The 22,288-nt window shown below is 39.5% G+C and overlaps 1 protein-coding gene across 6 annotated transcripts in view; it reads right to left on the bottom strand.

Annotated features, from left to right (window-relative positions):
* INTS6 (integrator complex subunit 6) overlaps positions 1 to 21,732 on the bottom strand; it is a 38,883-nt gene extending 17,151 nt beyond the window's left edge. For 4 of the 6 annotated variants that reach the window (XM_014868852.2, XM_014868853.2, XM_014868854.2 and 1 more), the window contains exons 1-4: positions 21,192 to 21,433; positions 20,864 to 20,941; positions 20,009 to 20,158; positions 4,709 to 4,798 (exon numbers count right to left, since the gene is read on the bottom strand). In XM_014868852.2, coding sequence (XP_014724338.1) covers positions 4,709 to 4,798; positions 20,009 to 20,158; positions 20,864 to 20,941; positions 21,192 to 21,302 — 429 coding nt within the window. In that variant the 5' untranslated portion in view covers positions 21,303 to 21,433. Of the gene's footprint in view, positions 1 to 4,708; positions 4,799 to 20,008; positions 20,159 to 20,863; positions 20,942 to 21,191; positions 21,434 to 21,669 lie in introns of those variants that run through there. The other 2 variants (XM_088159632.1, XM_088159630.1) reach the window with 2 other exon arrangements.
* Between the last annotated feature and the right edge of the window lie 556 nt (positions 21,733 to 22,288).

Here is a 22,288-nt window from a genome sequence, read left to right as displayed (position 1 = left end):
ACAGCACAGCCTAAAATTCTTGAGGAGGAAGGGGGAAAAAAAAAAAAAAAGAGGATCCTAGAGACCCTAGGATGAAAAAAATCTCTGCAGGGCAGTCTGAGAAAGACAATAATGATCTTCTGGCAATGGCTGCACACAGTGGCTCATCAATTAGAAGGGGCACCAATAGCATTGCTTAAGCTTGAGTACCCAGGCAGTAACACCCAGCCTCATCTTGGGAAATCTCATAAAAGGGTGTTGGAAGAGTAAGCACTAAACAAATATATGCCTACAGTCAACTTTTTTTTTTTTGGTACAAAAAGAGAAGTCAATCTACCAGCAAGTAACCTTCCTTGCATGTTCTTGTGGTACTCAAAAAAAGACATCTCACATTCCAAGCAAATGCAGGCTTTTATCCTTAAAGGACTAAGGACAGGTAACCATTCAAGCCCAGCTGAGTATATCAGCTCTTGACAGACTGAGGAACTCCACTTACAGTTATCAACAATATTATGTTTTCCCATCTTTTTCCATCCTATCCTATGCAGTTATAGCACATAGAAAGACAAACTATTCTTCTATGGGAGATAACTCAAGGAGATCCCAGAGACCTCAAGGTCAACTGACATACCATGTCATATATATATATATATATATATATATATATATATATGTACCATGATATACTTGGCCATTCCGAAGCCAGCATTAGTCATCACCAAGTACTCACAGAGCTGATAGTTACACATCAAGAAATCACACATCAGGAGCTCTGGAGCTCAGTGTCAAGTGCTGTGAACCCAAAAACTGCTGCTAACAGAAATAATAAGGACAAGAAAGAACGGGAACATACATTTAATGATTTTTGACACATATTTCTTGCAATATTTGTTTAGAAACCAAAAATTTTAACTGGAGGAACTATAAAAAAACATAGAGCATTTAGAGTTCCTCATTATTCTTGATGGCAAGCAGAACCAGCAGAACCTTGCTGTGACTAGTCACAGTTGTTACAAGTGCAAGGCAAGGTGATCAGGTCTGGGAAGGATCAATCTGACAATGCCAAACAACTGTGGGATGGTCTCATGAAAATCACAGATTCCTCCTGTAAGGTCTCTCATACCAAGCAGCATTGCTCATGCTTTTTGCTTGTATCATCATTTATTAGAAGGTATCAACATGCTAACAATGCCACTTCAATCTTGCAGGCAAGTTTAAAGTTACAGGGTATGTAAGGGGACAACAATGGAACATAGCTCAGCAGTTGTAAAGCTGGAAAAATATGCTATTTCATAATATGAAGAGGAATAAGAAATCCCTTAAGCATTTAAACATTTATTTAATAACAGATGAAGAAAGGGCTAAGACTGAATTTGAGGGATCAGGCCAGAAGCAAAAGCCACTCTGTAAGGAACCCGTAACATGAGACCAACTAATTAATGATGGTTTGCCAATAGCATGAGCCCATCCCTCCTCAAGTTCTGACCACAACTAGTGAGTTCAGGGAAGAGTCTTGTCAACAAGCCATGCAGAACATAGAATTTATGCTGGCACTTTTCAGTGCATTAAAAAGACGTGCCAGAAAGGACAGAAGTGGAAGTGTTATTGACTCGTGCAGGTAGAGAAAATTGCATAGACAAAATACTTTCTGTTTTCGGTCTGAGAAACCACACCCATGAGGGACAAAGCAGCACTCACTGAAGGGCAAGGTTCTATCTGCAACACCCATTTTGAAGTCCACAAAGGAACAGGACATGTGAAGAATTCAGCAAGAGTTCTGAAACATGCTCTTGACTGCTTCACACTAAGGCAAGCGACAGTGTTCCCATAGCGATAAACTGATTTCATTGGTAAGAATGCAAATGTTCATCTGAATTACAAAGCTTTGAGAAAACTTGCCTCCAGGTTCCATGCTAGCTTCACAGGCTTTCAAAAAAAAAAAAAAAAAAAACAAAAAACCAACAAAACACCAAAGCCCAGCATTGTTGGTTCTCTTGTATATATGTCTTAAAAGAACTAAAAATACTCTGCCTCAGTCGATGCTAAGTAAAAACATTCTTGTCACAGCCAGTGGGATATGATCATTTCCAACACCAACTCTGAAAAGCCTCCCCAAAGTCAAACCCAAAGAACAGAATAGACATTTGAAAGTGACTAAAAATGCTTTGTTAGTGAAGCAAAGAGGAGCAATGAACTTCCATATCTCCAGGGTGGTGTTCCTGTACTAATTCTAGTTCATTTCTGCATGTACCTGAGAGGTAACCGTAAAAGACACTCAAGGTAGATCAAGAAAAATTCTGATCAATAGCACACACGCTGACAACAACAAAAGATCATCCCTGAAAGACAGTGGCAACCTTTGATGCTTTGTTCCTCTTTTTTGATAGTGTTAAGAATTTTCCTACCAGTGCACCTATGGCAAAAAAAAGGGAAAAAAAAAATCACATCCTTTGCTGGGTATGAAACATATACCCAGTACACACATACGGAAAAGCATTCAAACTTGCATTTTGTCTTACAGGAAAAACAGTGCTCACTTTGCTTTCTGGAGGAATGGAACACCTTTACATTCGCTTATTTATAACAAAAAAACCCCACATTAATTCACTATTATTAGAGCAAATTCTGCATTTCTAGAATGTAATTTAATAATCATAAAATTGTAACATTGGGCCCAATTTGACATGATCATGACAAACTCTGGGTGTAGCACACACTTATCAGTCAGCTCTGCTCATGAGCCAAATCTAAATTTAGTAGATTAACGCAGTCACCCAAAACCCCTTTTTCTCAGCCGAAGTTACAACAGTTTAAAGATGTGAATGTATGACCAAATCACTGCCTGACTCTAGGAAAACATATTCTTGTGAAGACTAAGATGAAGAAGTTGTACCCACATTAAAAGGAAAAGGAACTAGCTGGCTATAAAAGTCCTGATTCTTGTTGCAAGAGAAAGAGCTTAACTACTAACACAGCTTTCTTACCTAAATCATTTTGAGTATCAAAGACGAAAGGAAATGTATCATAGAACCATAGCACTGCATACACTAGAAGGAACACATGACAGTTACACAGTCCAGAGGCTTTTGACTGCTCAGAGCCTTGTCCAGTGCAGCTTTTACCATCTCCACAACCACTGGACAACATGCCCAGTGTTTGATCACCCACAGAGTTGAAGGATTTTCTTGATATCCAATCACAATTTCCCACGGGACAACTTGCAGCTGTTGCCTCTCAACTCAGCCCCGGGTACCTCCCTGTCCCATTCAGCTGTTGCAAAGGGTGGTAAAGCACTCCCCAGTGATCTCTTCTGAAGACTGAGCAAACCCAGTTCTCAGCCTCTACCCAGAGGTTATTAGTTTCACCCTCTGAGCACCTTGGTGTTCCTCACTCCAGTATGTTAGGGCCAGATTTTACAAGTCAGCTGACAACAGAGATTCTTCTCAAGGAAGGAGAAGAATCTTACACAGCTAAGACATTATCCAAAACAGTATTCTGCTGCTAGCAGCACTGTATGTTGCAGAAGACTCTTCAAGTGTCAAACTATTCTAGTCTACTCAGTATTTTGGACTGCACACATTCAATCACAGAATTAATCTGAAAATAGCTTATTGGGTAAAAAAAGTGATGGAAGTGAGGTTTCATACAGATAACCTACTTGTTACCATGGATCCAGGAATTCCCTTTCTGTTACTAGCTATGCTTGTTAGGAGTCCACACAGAATTATGTGATCATTCAACTCTCTTCAAGTCAGATATATTACAAAAACCACTCAAATACCACTTTCCATACAGACAAATTCTGTAAGTGCTGTAAGAATGCAATATAAAACATTATTAGGAGAAATCTGAGTAACTAATAAACAGCAAAGTACACATTAATCTGTAGTCAAATGTGGTGCAGCACAGGCTAAAGTTTGAATTCTCCTCTTAAGTTTTAAAATGGACCTTTGGATATTAACCTTTTCCCTGAAAAGGGAATGAGCTTAGGGATTTGTTGTAACTTGTTTTGATTGTTTTTTTCCACTACTGCATGGAATGGGCACTGAGCTGGCCAGACTAATCCTACCTCTTACAACAACTTCCATCTTTTTGAGGGAAGAATTCAAAATGGCCAGTAAATTAAAATAGTTCAGTGCCTCAGCATTTGCTTTACCTCCAAGTTTTCCAGTCATCTGAGTGGGTACTCCAGCAGGTTAAGATCTCAATTTTAAACGGCTCTACAGATTTAACTTGGAATATATTTCTTCAGTTCTTATCTCAAATTATAAAGACTAGTGATTTGATTATAAAAAATTTTAAGAACTCAGTGTGAGAGTAGTACATGTTTCACATACTCCCTAGCAGCCACATCCTTTGGGAAATCACTACATTAACTGGGGTCTTTACAAAAAGAATTATATCAAGACCAATTAAAGACACACATGCTTTATAGAAATCAATTTCTTCTGCTAACATATTTGAAAAGCCATGAACTCCCTAGACAGGAAGAGCGAACTTATTCTACTCAACAGACCAACAATTGTACCACAACTTTGTTACATGAAGTAAGGAAAAAGTTATGTAGTTTTTTGTAGTGCTACTGCATAAAATTACTTGAAATTAAAATCAAGACAAGCAACTTTAAGCCATGAATGAGCATTCTTCTGAGGAGCCATTTATACTCCTACTGTAAACAGTATCAATGTTTAAACAATATTTATCACTGTAAGCAGATATTAGATCTTACCTCTTCCTGTATTCCACTGGTAGTAGTTAATTTACTTCCATCAGTAACCGTTATAATAATTGCTGGCTCCAGGAAAAAAGGGTTTCGTCCCTAAGGAAAAAAAAAACAGTTTTACTTAAAGTGATGTAAGAAACTGTTCAGTCATTAAATAGCCACTGATATTCACTAACAAAACAACAAAGCTTGAGGTATTTATTGTCATGTAATGCATGGTACAGCACAATGGGTTTCCGAGCCTTTTTACAGTCAGACCATGGAAAGCTAGACACTTAGCATGTCTGTACTCAATGAACGCATACAGAAACAGTAAAAATGGATAACATAGGACTTGAATAATGCTTGCTGAAGTCCTCTGCCAAACTAGCAGCTGTTTAGAGAAGCAACCATCTCCTCAAAAGGTACTTCCAATTCCCCCTATTCCAGGGCTGATTTCATGTGATTTAATTACTGTGTGTCCAAGTAAAGTATTTGCATAGTATCTTGTGATCGTGACCCCTGGGTTAAGAACTAATACTCTATGTATTAAGACTGATATAAATAGCACCCGTTCCATTCTGATCAAAATTCAACATGCATGCAAAATCTACTTCAGAAACAAATACCTGAAAAATAGATAAATTTTCTATATTTATCATTTAAGACAAACATATACAAGGCAAGATATTCTAGGATCTCAGCAAGACAGGCAGCTAGCCTAGCTGTAGCAGGAACTTGAGGTCAGATCAGGTATTCCTTTATCTACTGCCAGTATTCTAGGAGCTTTCTGTGCCTTCTGAAAAAGAATTCCAAAGTATTCCATGGACAAATCAACTCCAAGCTTAGGCAACACATTTCACTCTACCTAGGGTTAATAACAGAATAAAAGTCACCGTAAGATTTTGTTTAGTAGGTACTGTTCTCCTCTCACTAATCTCAAGGACTTCTTTTTCTTCCTCAGGAAACAAAGAAAAATGTAACTAAACCTGCAGCCTAGTTCTGCTTATGAAGACAAACTATCTCATGAATGCTTGTGATTTACTCTAAAAATATGGAGAGAGAACAAATGGGTTTTAAAAGACCTTTTAAATCCATTTTTAGAATCCACTAAATATAAAAGACCATCTACTGATTTTGTACTTCAAACACAACTATTATTCAACAATCTGAAGTCTATTTGGTAAAGGGTATCCAGTTTCAATACTGTAGCAGCACTACATTTGTAGTGGTCAATATTTTCTCAAACCTTAGTGAAAAAAATAGATTAAAGATTTCTTTTCAAATAACATACCATTACTACAAAAAATAAGCAAAAATCAAATTAAAACAAAGATCAATCTCTCCATGAAAGCCAAGCTACTTCATAATTTAATTTAAACAATTACTCAAAAGAACTTAAGGATTCTCAAAACACTCAATTTTAATTAAAATAATTTCCTAAGAATATTTAGCCTTATTTAATTCTTAATAGTTACAATATGTTTTTCTGCCAACTAATATTTTACCACAACTGCAAAACATCAGCAGGAAGCTAATTACATTGCACTGAAATAATACAGGGTTTGTAACGAGATATTTTTCTCATGAATAGTGACCATAAAAATACTTGAACTCTACTATTGTAAATTATTATAAAAAATAAATTGACAACTGATAAAAAAAACATTTAGAATGTCAAAAGCAAGGCTAAGTTAATATTCTGGTGCAATTTCAAATACAAGTATTAGAATTTTCATCTCTGACAACACCTTTTATCTGTATGTCCTCATCTTTAAAAACTTATTTTTTTCCTAAACTATACTTTGTCTCAATTTTTTCCAATCTAAAGTTCAAGCCTTAAACAGTTTGATCTTAGAATCATTATGAAATTTTAAGGAAGGAAACAGGAGTTGCTATGCTTGAGCTCCTTATGAAACATGCCTGAGTTAGAAATGTCTTCATCCTCAATTTACTCTTTATAATTTCACAAGTGTTGTACATATACAAAAGATCATCACTAACACACAAAGAATCAACTTGTTTGCAGAAAGATAATGAAAACATATCATGGAAGAATTCCAGTAAAAATGCCTATTACTGAGATCAAAAATTTTTGACTAAAAATTTCCATGCCAGTAATTTTTAAAGAGCACTATTGACTCTTCTGACCCTGCTCATCATCTTAGTTATATGAAGGCATTCAAAACCAGTATTAAGTCAAGTATTCCTCTAGAAAACCCCCTCTTATTTATGTAAACTCTCAACAGTCAGATGTCATAAGATTAAATTCCAGAAGACTTACCAATTCTTTTAACTAAACTGCAGCACTTTTGTCAACAATTGGTTGAGAAATTAATTTCTATCTAATTTATCTAATTCTACAGTAAAGAAATTACTTCCTATTTCTCTTCCCCTAGAAATATACCAAAAAAACCACTTAGCATTTACACATCTTGGAAATATCATTCTTCAAAATACATATTAACACCATTGACTGTAAATTCATAGGTAATTCAGTCCAGCCCAATTATTTTGGATATGCAGAGAACAGTGAGTGACAGTGTACACTACCAGCTCTTTGGCAGCTTGCAAGTATACTGCAATGCACTGGGGAAAGCATCTCATGATTAACAAGGTATAAATAATAAGTCTGCTTTCAGCTTACTCTGATAACTAGCTAACCAGCATGAGGTTTATTTCAGAAGCAAATTCTTTATAATACACTGCTTTTCCTTCAGAAAGTTTGCAGCAGTGGTGAAAAAAGTAAGAAGCACCTACAGTTTTAATGGCTGACCACCGTGCAACAAGGTAGGAGGAGAATTTTTTCATTCCCCTACAACCTGCATTTTCAAGGACAGATGTTCACCAAGACAACAAATAACCCCACAGACCTATTTTGCAAACAGATTTACTTAAAACTCAGCATCAATAGCAGGGAAAGCGTGCTTGGCTAAAAAGGAATAAGCGAGAGACTCAAAGCCTTAACACTAACTTACAGCACACAACACTTCCATCTGAACAATTTGACAGCATCATGACTGCTCCAAAACACAAAGCAACTCAGCTGTGTTAATTGCCTTTTCCTTGGTCTCCAGCTGAAGCAGTTCTGTGCTCACACAGAACACACGAATACAGAGCACCACTGAGCTCCACACCATTCACAAGGGGTCACAATAGGAGGCATCTCATGCCATCCCAGCTTGTCTGATGCTCTCAGAGGGAACCTCACATCAAGCCAGGAGTGTATCAAATTATCAAGACACATTATTGCCTGGTTAAGGCTCTCACAACTAAAAATTCACTCCCACTGGTAAGTAAGCTTTGCATCAAATTTCAGCGTGACCAGTTAGTACACACAACTTTTTTTCCTTCTTCCAAGTGTACAGGTAAAGCAGTTCAAGAGCTACTGTGATCTTTACACATGCAAGTATACAGTATTATACATGTACAAAGAGAAGATAAATTGAAACTACTGTTATCTCAAAGGACACATTCTAATATTAATTTCAGAGTCAGAAGTGCTGCAGAACTGAAGAAATGGATGAGGTAGAAAGGCAACCAAAACACACCAAATCAGAGACTAAAAATGACACAACAAACAACTACTACAAAAATAAGTTTAGTAGTCCAGAAACTTCATGCCCAAGAAAGGTTGGAAGCTGAAAATAGACATGAACTGAAGTACAGATTTTTTTAATCTAACATATCACTAGGAACTGGAAAAAATGCATTTTGAGATCACAACAAATGTCTAAAAGGTACACTTTCATTTCAGTAAATCACAAAACTCTGCAGGCTGTATTGCACATCTATCTCCCATTATATTACCTCAGCAGAGCCTTTTCATTTGCAGAAGTATAAGCCCTAGCTCTCAGTAAATTTAGACACCTGACCAGGAAATACAAAACTGCAGTATCAATTTTTGAATTCAGTCTTGCTCTTTTTTATAATTTAGACGGTCAAGAGTCTCACAAATGCCCATGAGAATCTGTGAGCAACCATTGTTCAAAAACAATAGCTTAAAATGAAATCTAAAAGCCAGAATGACAAAATCATTAACTTTAAAGCTATTTTTTAACTGATAAACAGCTTTAAAAAATATCAAAACACTGAGTTCGAATTTCAAACTAAAACAGATGGTCCAAACCCATAATGGTTTTCACTTTTTGCTTCTTAGAAACTTGACTTATGCTTTAGCAAAATCATGAAATGTCTAAGACATGAACATTTATTAGAGACTTTCCCCTTCATTTGCTCAAGGCAGAACACTTATCAGTCAAGTACACACAGGTATTTAACAACTGTTCTGTTCATCAGTTACATAAGAACTGCAGCATCTTGTGCAACTTCTTACTTGTCCCAGTCCCATTATCAGCATCTTTGGCCATTTTCTCTTCTCTCAGAATTAATCAATGTAGTTTGCAAGTCCTACAGAACCAACTATTCTATGCTTTTGCACAATTGTTTCCGAAGTCAAACACAGCTGAACACACAATACTATTTTAGCCAATTGACAGCTGGCGATTAAACTCCACAAAAATTTCTCGGCCTTTAAGGATTTTGAAATGTATGTAGGCACACACCATAACATTGCATATACATGTAATGCACTACAGTTCTAGGGAATGAACATGTTTTCAACTTTGGTAGATCAGAAAATTCTTTCCTATTACTCAATAAGAAGCAAAATGTCTTTAAATGGAAGTTTTCCCAGATGAAGCTACTCTATCACCTAATTAATATTTAGCACAAGCACACTGTAAAACTTGGATCTATCAGAACACAAGGAAAAATATTCTGGAGGTGGGGAGTGCAAAAAGGGCAGTCCAATTCTACTACAACATTTGCTTTGATAAATCTGACTTCTCACAGGATATGCCACAAAAGCATCATAATTCTGTGGCCAGACTGAAAAATACCGCACCTCTAAATTCTATCACAGTGTTATCTAAGTGACTGAACCTGCATGACAAAAATAACTTTGCAATTGTATTTATTTACTATGTCTGTTTTAGAACTGAAATTGATTCCTTGAAGTGGAAGCACCTCAGTGCAGAGAAATATCTGCTTTCAGCCTGAATGAGTAAGAGCTGAAGAACATACAAATTCTGTACAGGCTTAAGATCTGACAAGACAGACTTGAAGCACAACGAAAGTTGCTAACTCATCTGTCTTGCTGTCCATAAAGATCTCAATCTGTTCCCTTGATGCTGTTGATTATTCAAAATATAATACAGTTTTGCAGTGGTGGCAGTTCTATCTTAGTAGAAGACCAGATATTTGTACAGCAGATGTATTTCAAGATCACTTCCAGAAGTCACAGAAGAAAGTTCAATGAGAGCTACACCAACCAGTTAGTTTCACATAAGTGTTTTGAAATATGCTAAGATTTCAAGCCATAAAAGAATTTCTAATACAAACCAGAAATTTCCCTTGATGCCTGATTAATGACAAAGGCAACACCACCCACCATCGCAAAGCGGAATCTTATGAAACAACCTAGTTTAATTTATGGAATGGGGCTTTCATTATCTCCAAGAAAAAATACCCAGGGCTTTTCTGAAAGGGCTACAGATCAGCAGGACGATTCTTACTATTAGAGCAAGTCCACACACACCTGCAGTATGGACAAGCATCCTTTGTCATAATACAGAAATCTTTTAGCTCTCCCTGCAGTACACAAGATGGGAGGAGTTGTGCTCTGCCTTTCGTTCATGCTAGGCAGTTGGGAACACTACCCCACCAACTGACAGGTTTCAGAAAGAACACAGGGAAATTCATCTGTTAAAGAAAATTTGAGAGCTCACCTCACTACAATCACAAGAAGAGAACTCTAGATCTTAAGTAGAAAACAACCACTATCACAAAAGTAGGTGATAATAACAGATTTTAGAAGACTCAAGTGTGGTCTCAAGAACTATAAAGATCTAGTTCCTCCGTATATGTAACAATACACACACCCAGGGTGAGTAAAAAGATCACATCTCTTCAACTAAGGGAAGAAGGAAAGAAACGGGTTTGACAACTGCTTAAGGAGTCTTGACTGAGCCCAAGACAGTAACGGTACTGTGCAAACGCCAGCTCTCAACACCACCACTGAGTCTCCCAAATTACAGCTCTCAGGGGTTTTGCCGTAGTTTCAGCTACATAAAAACATTTATAAACTGTTATTTGGCCAAACTAGCCTGTCAGAGCGTACCTCACCTACGTAAACTCGTATTTTACTTCGTAATTGGAACACCAGCCAGCAGAGGGGGCACAAGTTAATAAAATCTCTCCTCATATGAGGTGATTTGAGTTACAAGATAAACTTGAGGCCTGCTCTATTTGCATACTACCTCAAAATACACAGGCACAGGTTAATACCTCCTTTCTAAAACTATCTAAAACCCCTAAATGTTCTTGTATAACTACAAATAAGAAGTAATCCATCACTGAACTCTAACTTCTTAACATATGTTTAATCCAACAGTTGGTTCATGATTTCTAGACACCATGGAAGCACATACTATCATTGTTCTTCCCTTTTTTGCTGCAGACTGCCCATCTTTGGAAGGCTCAGTCACAAACATAAAACTGTATTACAGACACATTCCCTTGGCTTTTGAAGCTAACCTCCCAGTATTCGATCTCAAATTATTTTGTCTTTTGGAGATATCTTAAAAACAGAGTTTTAAGAAATTAATTTCTTAAAAACAAGAATTTAATTTTTGAATTTATCAAGGTCTGAATCAATGCTTCCGTTAACACACCATCTCCCTCCTCCCCAAAAAAATGGAAAACGCTTTTCTTTTCAAGAAGTAATGATTTCTCCTGCACTCATTCATACTCAAAGTCAAAAAAATTGCAACAATTTGACAGTAAGGATGGCTACCAAAAAATATCTTTCCTCCATGAAGCAAGACTACAAAACCTAAATTCAGCTATCCTCCTCCATAGACTAGAGCAAGGTTATTGCAGGCAAATTAATCTCCCATATTCCAGACAATTCTTTAGTTAACTACATAACAAATACCTAAGAGTTACTACAATGCCCAAGATATGGGCTAGTTGCAGTTTCTTAACTGGAATACCTATGTAGGATTACAAGGCAGTTACGTGGTTTCAGTTTCATTCCTAACTGGCACTACAGAGTAGATGAATTAATTTTTGCACACACAGTGTTCGTACATACCACTGTTTGGCAGTATGAAGCTTTCTGCATTTCAGGCAACCAGGAACATATAAGGTTACAGACTTAAATAATAAGAAATTTAAAGAAAAATCAGTTAGCAAAAGGCTTTCAAAGCAGAACACAATTGTAACAGCAGACTTTTCCTAAAGCTGAGCCAGAGATCAAAGTCCTCAGCACAGCAGTTACAGAACTAAGGGAGAATTCTTGAAACCACCATTATGTCCATAACACAGGCTACCTAAGTTCCATTTAAAAAAAGGAAATGTAAGGTACTGAAGAAAATAAATGGGATGAAAGCAAGTAATTTGCTCCTTGGTATTTTGGACCAAAGCATTATCTCAAAAAATCTTTTTCAAAATAGCCATTTATGACTTCAACTGACTATTGAACTTCCAAAAATGTCACCTTAAACTAGCCATGTCCAGTCAAAGCTGTGTAGCAAAAATCAAAGATACAGTCAGATATCACTTCTATAATTAGAAATGCTAGAGACAAAACAGCTATCTGAATTGCACAAGAGACATCAAACGCATTTTCAAAAACAAAGTCACGGAAATATATCTCAGCCTATCAGCTGCTCGCTTTGCTAAAGCCTGCGAGTTTGTGTTCTATGGCAATGATTTCATTGCACATCCATCCTGAAACATGCCACAAGAAAATTCACTGGGCTTAGTATCATTTTTATAGATGCTCATAATTTTACACATTCGGAGTTTCCAAGTCTGGCACTGAATGAACTGCTTAAAGACTATTTAATTGCGCAACTTCAGTCATTTTGGAACTCTCTCAAAAAGTTTGTGCCAAGAACAAAACCAAAACTAAATAGCAAGAAAACAAAAAAGGCAATTCAAAGCAGCCTGAAAATGAGTTTCAATGCAAGAACAGATAATTTTGGAATACAAAATCTCCATACTGAATAATACACGTGACAACAGAAGATGTGTTAAGGCAGCAGTTTAAGACTCTGCTCATGTTGAACAATAAAGGAATGATGAATACATAGTAGATTTGCTAAGACATCAAACTTAAAACCCCAAGATACTTTCATGCCTTCACGTGCCTAAATCAGAGAGGTCCCAACATTAATATGTCAGAGTTTCAAAAATCACAGGTTAGTATATAGGTTTGTCCTGTTTCCTTAATTTAAGAACAGATTTAATTGAGTTTTAAATATCACATTATATAAGTGATAATTTCTTGATTAACTTGCAAGTGTTCCAATTTAGATGAGGTCCTTGGTAAGTTTCAAAAACAATTCAGTCCTTCAATCTTTCACAATTACGTGACAGTTAAGAAAGTAAAATATGCATAGAACAGGGATGTTATACATAATGAATTCCAGCAAGTAACTAAACAGTGACAAACCACATTGAAACGAAGAACAAAAGGCCACTAACATTTGAAGCATTTAAGTACTGATGGGACAGATCTATAATCCCAGAAGGGGAAGAATTTTAACTTTTTCTTAAATTAAATGAACTACACCTACACTGCCAAATCAACTGCGATCACAGTTTGTGTGTTATTTTTAAGGTAATGGAAATCATAACTTACAGAAAAAGATGTACCTTATCAGTTAGTTACAGATTAATAAATGCATCACTACTGGAATCATCTGAAATTGGATAATCAGGCAGTAAGTTACAGGAGTTTTCAAAGTTATTTGAGTGAACATAGTAAATGTGAGCTACTAAAAATAAGGCTCTATCTGAGCCTTTATAAACTTTCTCTAAGAAAAATAAAATAACACAATCCATACCAAACATAACTTTAAAGTCAGCTCCAAAGATTCTGAGTTTAAGATGATTTTGGTTATTATTTCCTTAAAATATCTCTGAATGTTTTATTCCAAAAATAACTGACCTTGCCAAGCCCTGGATCAAGTCCCTAATTACAGCAGCCTTTCTGTTTCACAGCAGTGACTTGACATAGCTGGTTCTGGCTCAGTCAGTGCAATTCAGAGTGCTAAGCCAACCTCTGCTCTCCATATGCTGGAGAAGGGTAATGAGTCCTACAGTTGCCAGCACACTAAGTAGAGGGAAAAAAACCTAACGGAAAAACACACTACCCAAGGAGAAAAGAGATTTGTACACAAAAATCTCCCCACATTTTAGGGGGTTAATAATCTAGAGAACTAACAAGCAGACTAAAAGTAGCTTGACCTGTGAACACAGCAATTCTTCAGAATAACTTCCCAAAAACTCCCCCACAAATCCTGCCTGGACTTTATTACCAAAACAGCAGGAGCAACTTAGCTGTTTTAAACCAATTCTGAACCACTACAGTTCAGTCCACTTTGATAATCTCACTGACCAATCACTGATTTATTTTTCTACGCAAAGCCACACAACTTGAAACAAGGTTAGTGCAACTATGAACTCATGAGAGGCCACAAGTTCCAGAGCAGAGATGTAGGCTGAGTATGCCTTACAGACAAATGTATACAATCAAGCTGGCATTCTGGGATTCAAAACTGGGAGGCAGAACTGTTGCAAGAGAGATGGCCACTTTTCACTCATTCTGTATACTGGGCATCAGAAAACTATCAGGCATGAGTCTAATGACATATTCTGTGCTTTTTCAATGTAGCTGGACAAAATGCAGATAACTTATGAATGAACATGCTATAGCACTGCCTCTTCCAAATCAAATTTGTTTGAAGTATCTTCTTTCTGTTACTGGAACAGATTGATGAGATTGTTTTCATTGGAAAAAAATGAAGTGCTTCATGGAAGGCTGTTCCAAATTCTTTACAAACATACTGGGTTGGAACTAGACAAGCGATTTTAAAAACATTTAAGACTTTTGAACTTCGTTGTGCTGGAAGGGCTAAAGGACAACTAGTTCCACCTGACTATGTGAAGAAACACTTTAACAATGCCTGCTATCAGTCTCACTACAGGGTATTCTAAAACAAAATTACTAAAAATTTCAAAGATGGCATGTTTAAAGGTTGTGGTCTAAAAGGTGTAAGTTCAAACCCATGCTTAATTTCATCACATAGCAGATGACACTGCTGGATTTTTGCAGCACTTCATATACACATCTTTTGACATCAGCAGGCATACAGGTTCATGTGAAATTCCACAGAAAACAGGAGACTGTGAGAAAGCCTCTATTTCTGTCATTCTAACACTTACACTTGTCATATTTACTACAGTCTGAAATTCTCCCATTTGTTTTTTTGGGGGAAGGGGGCCAGAAAATGAGACCAGGAAAGCTACTCTAGAAGTGCAAATCTCTGCCTCTACCAACAGGAGAAGCAAACTGCATGTGCAACTGTGCCAGCATGACAAAGCAGGAAATGCTAACCTAAACTTTGGTTCCAAATTTGGAGGCACATGCAGCACAGGCCATTTCAGTGCAGTGTGTTATGATCCCAAAATACCAAGACAAAAGCCATATTTCAAAGGATTTTGACTTTTGAGAGCAACAAAATCCAACAACAAACCTCTTGGGAAAATAAAAATGCTCAACAATTTAAAGAAAATAGAACATATCACTGCAAAAGAATAATGCAGTCCATGTTAGCAAACAGCATTTCTTTCCTGTGTGATTGTTGTGGTTTTATAAGCTCAGGAGATCCTAGACAAGCATATAAGCAAGCAGTCAGCTTAGCATGTGTGACAAAGCTGCCTTGTGGCTACAAGTATGATTAGACATTATCTCCTAGGCATGCTGTTTACCTGTAGTTGGAATACCTAAATATTTAAGGTATTTAAGCCATTATGGCAAAGCACCCTGAACTCTACAGGCCAATGCCAAGTTCTACTGTGGGAACACAACAGCAGTTCTGCTGCTGTAGCTATAAACTGGTCTGAACATATACTCAGAGAGAACTATAAAGGAGTAGTTAACCTAAGATTGTGTTGTTTGATGGTCATACATGGCATGATCAAAACACTTGGAAAACATTTTAATTATTTAAAAACAATGACATCATGTGCAGGATACCTTCCAACTTCCAGCTCTGAGCGCATTTTTAAGTTTCCAAAATATTCTTTAGCAGCTTAATTCCACTTGGATTTTAGTTTTCCTCAAAAGTTTTAGTTAAGCTTCTGTTCATATGTGAAGCACACTACAGAATAAAATGCTTTCACAGCCTTTTAAAATAATAAAGGACGACACACAGCCTGGTAAATCACCCAAACAGTGTTTCTTGTGGTAATCTAAATCCAGGCAGCATCTTATTCATCATTTTGAATGAAAAACACCTATTCTAAATTCACTTGTATTAGATACATTATAATTGACTTTTCTCTTTCAGAGCAACAAAGTTAGCATGTGCTTTTGTTACATTGGATTCATTTAAAAGTCAAACTCATCTCATAGCAGTAGTAATGCTGCTGAAAAATGTGCAAGATACCCTAGTGATATTTTTAAAAACTCATAAAAAGCTTATATTGTTGAAAAGCACTTCCTACATGCAGTGTTAAAGCAATTTCACCTGATAAAAATTGCAAAAATACTTTGAAATATCAACTCAACCACTTAGAAATCGATTCAGTTAAGTGTATTTTATCCTCTCAAACCTTATTCTACATAATATTGCTGAAAAAACAGTAAGAGACTTGCATCATTTCACAAATAACAGGCAATGTGAAACACATGGGATATCAGTAAATCAGTTTTAGCAATTTCAAACATCCATCAGATTCCATTTTTGGTGCAGCTATGTTGGTCTTTTGCATATGAGTATCAAAACACCATTGATACATATTTTACCTATCTCAGATTCAGTGCTTAGTCTTAGAAACCTCACTACAAACTGCAAGTAACTGAAGCTGATGGTTCATTTCAACCCTTTGTTTACAATTTCATCTATCATAACAGCTGCTACATTTTGAATATTTTCTGTTTCAACAGAAACATCTACCAGTATTTAACCCTTCTATCAACTAGAACAAGCTGCACATTTGCTACACTCAAAACTATTAGGTTAAATTGTGACTATTCATGTCCTGCTGAACAAGCCATAGTTATAAGACCTAAGAAGGTATTTCAAGGGGACAAAAAAACCTGCCAGTAAAAGGCTTGGTATTTCAGACTACCTGAAATAATGGAAAAGCTGAACTGGAGAAAATAAGCCAATTATCTAAGTGTAAAATGGGCTAATGAAGTCAACATTTTGCATGATGTGACAGTAAACCCTTACTGAACTTGGTGTGTTTTAAGTTATTTCTTCCTGGAGACATCAAAATGCTGTATTTCTTCCTAAGCTCTCCATAAAAATGCAGAAGGTGAAAAGGATTGCTATTTTTAGTGAACGCTAAAAGCTGACACCCTATTTGAAGGTTTATTCTTCTGCCATCATAATCATCACAAAGCATACTAAGGGGGGAAAAAACTATTATTGGATCCAAGCAGTATAATACTGAAATTATCAATCTGAAAATGCTGCCAAAGTTAAAGGAACAGCCACCTTAAAATGTGTACTTTTCAAAACCATTTTTTCTTTACAAAAGACCCCAAAACAATTGGATCTAGCAACTCCTCAGTAATACGAAACCTTTATAAAGGCATACCACAGCATATCAGAAACAGTTTATGAAAAAATCTTCCAGGCTCTTGACAATCTAAGTGTGTTGACAGTGTCCTTTAAGATCTAAACGTGAGATCATGTGATCAGCTATGACATGGTAACTCAATCTTTAAGAGTAACTAAGCCAGTACTTATTTGCTTAAAGAGTAGTATGATAAACTCCTAATAAAACACCAAACATTAAAGTTGTAAGAAAATATGAAGCAGATTTTCTTCAGCTCCAGAATGACCATTCAGCCATCATTCTTGTTCAGAAGGTCAGCTGATGGAGAACTCTGGTCAACTTTCTAAATGAAACTGGGTATAGTGAGTCACTCTGCCATCTAAACAAACAGTTCATACTCGGCAGAGGTACAAATATCACACTGGTGGAGCCATAACCAGACAATCCCATCAGGCTTGTATCATGTCTTGTCATTTGCACGTGTAAGGAAAGTCTGGTTTACAATTCATTTTTGTGTAACAAGTGGATCTTGGCAAATATCTTAGAAATTTGTCAATACACCAAAATACAAGCATGACAATCAAAAGATTTTTAGCCAGAGAAATTTCCTGCAGATGATTAATAAAAGTTTGGATTTTATTACGTCACATAATACCACACCTAAGATGGTCTATATGTTGCTTTTTTTTGGTAAAGTTATCTTCTCTTGCTCTGACATACTCGGTCTTCAAATATCTGCCTGCTAAACTTCAGTTAACTATAGTTTATAGTCCTATTTATAGCTGCTTTAAAAAAAAAAGTTCATCAGCAATCTATGTTCTGAGTGAAAACTATTTCAAATGCAACTGAGCACTCTTTTATTTTCTTGGACTTTTAAGTTGCTCATTTCATGTATGGTTAAACACCCATTTGTCTGGACTAAATTTTAGGTGGTAGTCACGAATAACAGGAAGATGACAGGCTATCAAGACATAGTCTTAAAGACCAATGTGAAGTTGAGGACAGTTAGCTGCCCTAGATCTCATCCTGCAAACATTGAAGGATCAGTTAAGTGTTGTGGAATTTGAATTCTTTTTTTAAAATTGCTATTTTGGTTAGAATAGCCAAAATGGGAACCTTTGACCAGCAGCAGATGACCTGCCACTTACAATGTGACCATCTATTTTTGCAGACACTAAAAAGAGTTAGAATTTCTATTCAGTCACCTGACTGCACATGTGAATACCTCTTCAACAGCCAGCTCCACAATGTGGAATGGAGCAAAAACGTGCAAAAGCAAGGGTGGGTTCAACTCCAGAGAGACTTACAACCAGAACAGATCAGACAAAGAAAAAGTCATTGTTCCACAGGCAAAATAGCAGCTATTGCAGTAATAAATACTACCAGTGAGTCAAAACAGCCATGGCAACTCTACTGCCCACTTGAGTAGTTGAGCACAGCTGGTTCACTGAGAGCAAATTATTTGGCATGGGTTTAACTAGAATAATTACCAGTAGCAATGGGAAAGAACAAATATTTTGTGTATGGGCCTACAGGGGTTAAGTGTTCAAGAAAGATTCATATAGCTCCTGTAACTAAACAAAAGCACCAGAAAAATGGTAAAGTTACACACAGATGTATGAGGACAGCAGATGGCCATAGGAAAAAACACTATGTGTGTAACTAGCACTTTTAACAAGTTTTATCACTGAACAGGCATTTTAAAAATGTTTAGGCTCATTTGATCATCTCGTGGGGAAGCCATACAATGCAGCATGACTAATTTCCTTCATAAACATGGCATGTTATCACAAACTCTGCTTAGACTGGAAAGAGTGGGAAGAAAGGACACTTATGCTCACAACCATATTCCCATGTTAAATACCAAGAGCAGTATTAAGTATTAATCCTCAGAGAGTGGACACAGAATTACACCAGAATAACAAAACAAGGGGAGATTCAAGTTAGTATGCCCCACATGGAAAGTACGTGTTATACTTTGCCCAACACTAGTAGCATCCTTCAAGTGAAACAAATCGAGGCTTTGAGCCGGCATCAGAAAGAACACTGAGTCCTAATGCACACATTTAACCTACAACATCTGTATTCTCACAGCTCATACTAATGAGCATGGAAGTGCTGCCCCATATCAGAAAAACTCTTGTTTTAAAGGGATAGTTGTAATAGATCAAAAAAGCACAGATTCTCAAGGCTCTGATACAACAGGCAGGTTTATAAAAAGATACGTATGCTGAGAAATGTTGTACTAAACTCAATGGAAAGGAAGTGTTTTGAAAAAGTTGTGCTCCTTTCAGTACTTTTGGACATGCAGTGTTGTTAGAAAAAATGGCTTATCTCCCAAACTGTTCAGCACTCTATAGAGAAAGCAAAGTTTTCATAATCCTATCAGGCTCACTAGCTAAGGTAATGAGCACTGACATGACCAGACATGGTCAACTTGGAGGCTACATCACAACTTAAAAACTGAGAAATGACTGAAATTAAAGAACAAAAAAAACTAACTTGGGTACCAGACTATACTCACTGACTGTACTTCTTCAAGGTAGCTGAGCACTGCTTACTTTTGAAGAAGCCCTTCTATTGAATATTCCATGAAGATATCACTTTGGACAACTAGCTAATTACTGTCTCTGGGAAGTTTGTGTTTTAAGATTTTTGTTTTTCACCTAGTAACAGTCAACCTACCTGCCCATAGTTGTCTATGCCAGTTACTAATCTATTTAAGTTTAATAAATCAAAAGCTGTCCTTAGGGACTGGCCAAGAGTCGTAAGTCCTTCAGCTTGAAGATTTTTCAGTTCATTCATAAATGTAGCATGGTTTTCCTTCCAGCCAGCCTGCAAAGAGAAACATGGGAACATTTATTCTGCAGACATGAGTTTTGCTTTCCTGTTAAGCTACAAAGAGCCTTCCCTGCTTCATGCATCTAACTATAAACATTAACAAAATCTTCAAAAGTTAGTAGTATTTGATATTGCACGAAAAAGCCTGAAATTATGCACTTAATCCTTAGAACTCCCCATTTATTTTGTTTTGTTCTATGGGACAGATTTCTTTGAGGACACCGGTGCTCAAACCTTAGAGCTATTTACATCACCCTCCCAGAGCCCTGCTCAGATGGAAGCCAACGGCGCTGTGAAGCGACCTCCAACAGGTTCGCTGTCCTGTGTCATGTGGACCCACCGCCCCCTTCCCCCGCGCTGTGCGTCCCCCCCGCCGCGGCGGGGCCAGGGAAGTGCCGTCCCCTTCCGAGTCCGGGGCTCTCCGGGCTGAAGTCGGTCCTTCCTCCGGCTCGCCCCTTCCAAGTCGAACTCTCCTTGGAGTTGCTGTCACTTCTCTCAACTTGAATAAATATCCCCCACAGTTCATTGCTGCTCGCACACACCGCACAGGGGAAAAGCGTCGGCCATGTTGATGTCAGCGCCGCCGCCGGAGCCCGAGTGTGCCGCGCTCCCCCGGACCGCCGGCAGCCGGGGCGACGCGGGCGGAGGGCGGACGGGCCGGAAGGAGCCCGGGGAGGAGGGGGGGTGAGCGGGGGTTACCTTGATAGCGTAGGGAGGCTCCTCGAAAGTGACCAGCATGTACCTGTCTCCCCTGCTGGCCGGGTCCCGGGCTCGGAGCTGCGGCGCGGGGGGACAAAGCAGAGGGTGAGCCGAGAGGCGGCGCCGCCGCCGGAGCCCCCCGGCTCAGCCCGGCCCTCCCCTCCCCTCCCTCCCCGCACACACACGCACACTCTCCCTCTCTCCCGCCCGCCCTCGCCCCGCGCCCCCGGCCCAGGCAGCCCCCCGCTCCCTGCCGCCCCCTCCCCTCTCCGCGCAGTCACTCTCGCTCGCTTTCTCTCGCCTCCTCTCGCAAGGCAGAGCCCGGTACCTTCATGAAAGTCTCTACAGCGCCTTTGGCTATGTCCAGATAGGTGGTGCCCAGATGGGTGCGCTGGTTCATGGAGGCGGACGTGTCTATCAGGAAGAGTAAGATGGGCATAGTGCGGAGGGGCCGGCGGCCGGACGGCTACATGGACAGCGGGCAGGGGCTGAGGGGAGAACCGTGGGGGGGAGGTGAAGGGAAGGGGGGGGAAGAGAGAAGAAGACAGGGGACGGGAGAGGAGTAAGTGGCTGTGAGTGCTGTGCACGGGGAAGGGCGCCTCCCCGCTGCCCCTCTGCCGAGGCGGGGGGGAAGGGGGGGCAGCCCTGCCTGCCCTGCCCTCCTTTGTGTGAGGGGCCTGCTCAGCCCAACACAGGCTGGTTTATGAGGGAGAGGCGGATAGGGCTGCGCTGCTGGCTAGCCTTCCCCCCACCACCACCTTCCTCCTCCACCGCCACCCGCCCTCCCCTCCCCCTGTTGATGTTACTCAGAAGTTTCAGGCGGAGCAGCCGCAGCCCGGCCACCCCGGCACTTTCTCGCTCTGACTGAGGCGCTTCCTCGCGCTCCGCCCGCTTTTAAAGCAGCCTGGGTAGGTCGGCCCCGCCCTCAGGGACACGTCCCCGTCCCACGTGACGACCTCCTGGTTCCACCATAGGGCGCCAGTAACCGCTCATCAGCATATTCAAATCGCCGGGGCGGGCCGGGCGCAGCGGGCGGGGGCACGGGCGGCGGGGCCGCGCAGGCGCAGGCGCAGCCGCGGGCGGGCGGGAGGGTGGTGGCGGCGGCCGGGGGACACGGGGCAGGGCGGGGAGCGCCAGTGCTCGCATGGGCGCGCCCCGTGGATGCGCTCCAGGCGCCGGGGATGCGGAGGGACAGCGCGGGCGGGATGGACGGGGAGAGGGATTTATCGCCACCGCCCCTTTCTCCCGCTGAGTTATTTCGAGGGCTGCAGGGTGACGCGTCCCTCGGGGCAGCGCCCTTCCCGACCCGCCCGCTCGGGGAGGGCGGGGGGTGGCCCCTGGGGAGCGCCGCGCCGGGGCGGTAACTCCGGCGCTGGCGGCTTGTCGCCGCCTGGAGAGGCGGGTGAGTCACGGGGGCGGGAAGGA

Source organism: Sturnus vulgaris, chromosome 2 (genome assembly GCF_052056855.1).
Source record: "Sturnus vulgaris isolate bStuVul1 chromosome 2, bStuVul1.hap1, whole genome shotgun sequence".
Taxonomy (NCBI): domain Eukaryota; kingdom Metazoa; phylum Chordata; class Aves; order Passeriformes; family Sturnidae; genus Sturnus; species Sturnus vulgaris.
The sequence above is the reverse complement of the archived record's forward strand: the minus strand, read 5'-3'. Positions and strand labels throughout refer to the sequence as shown.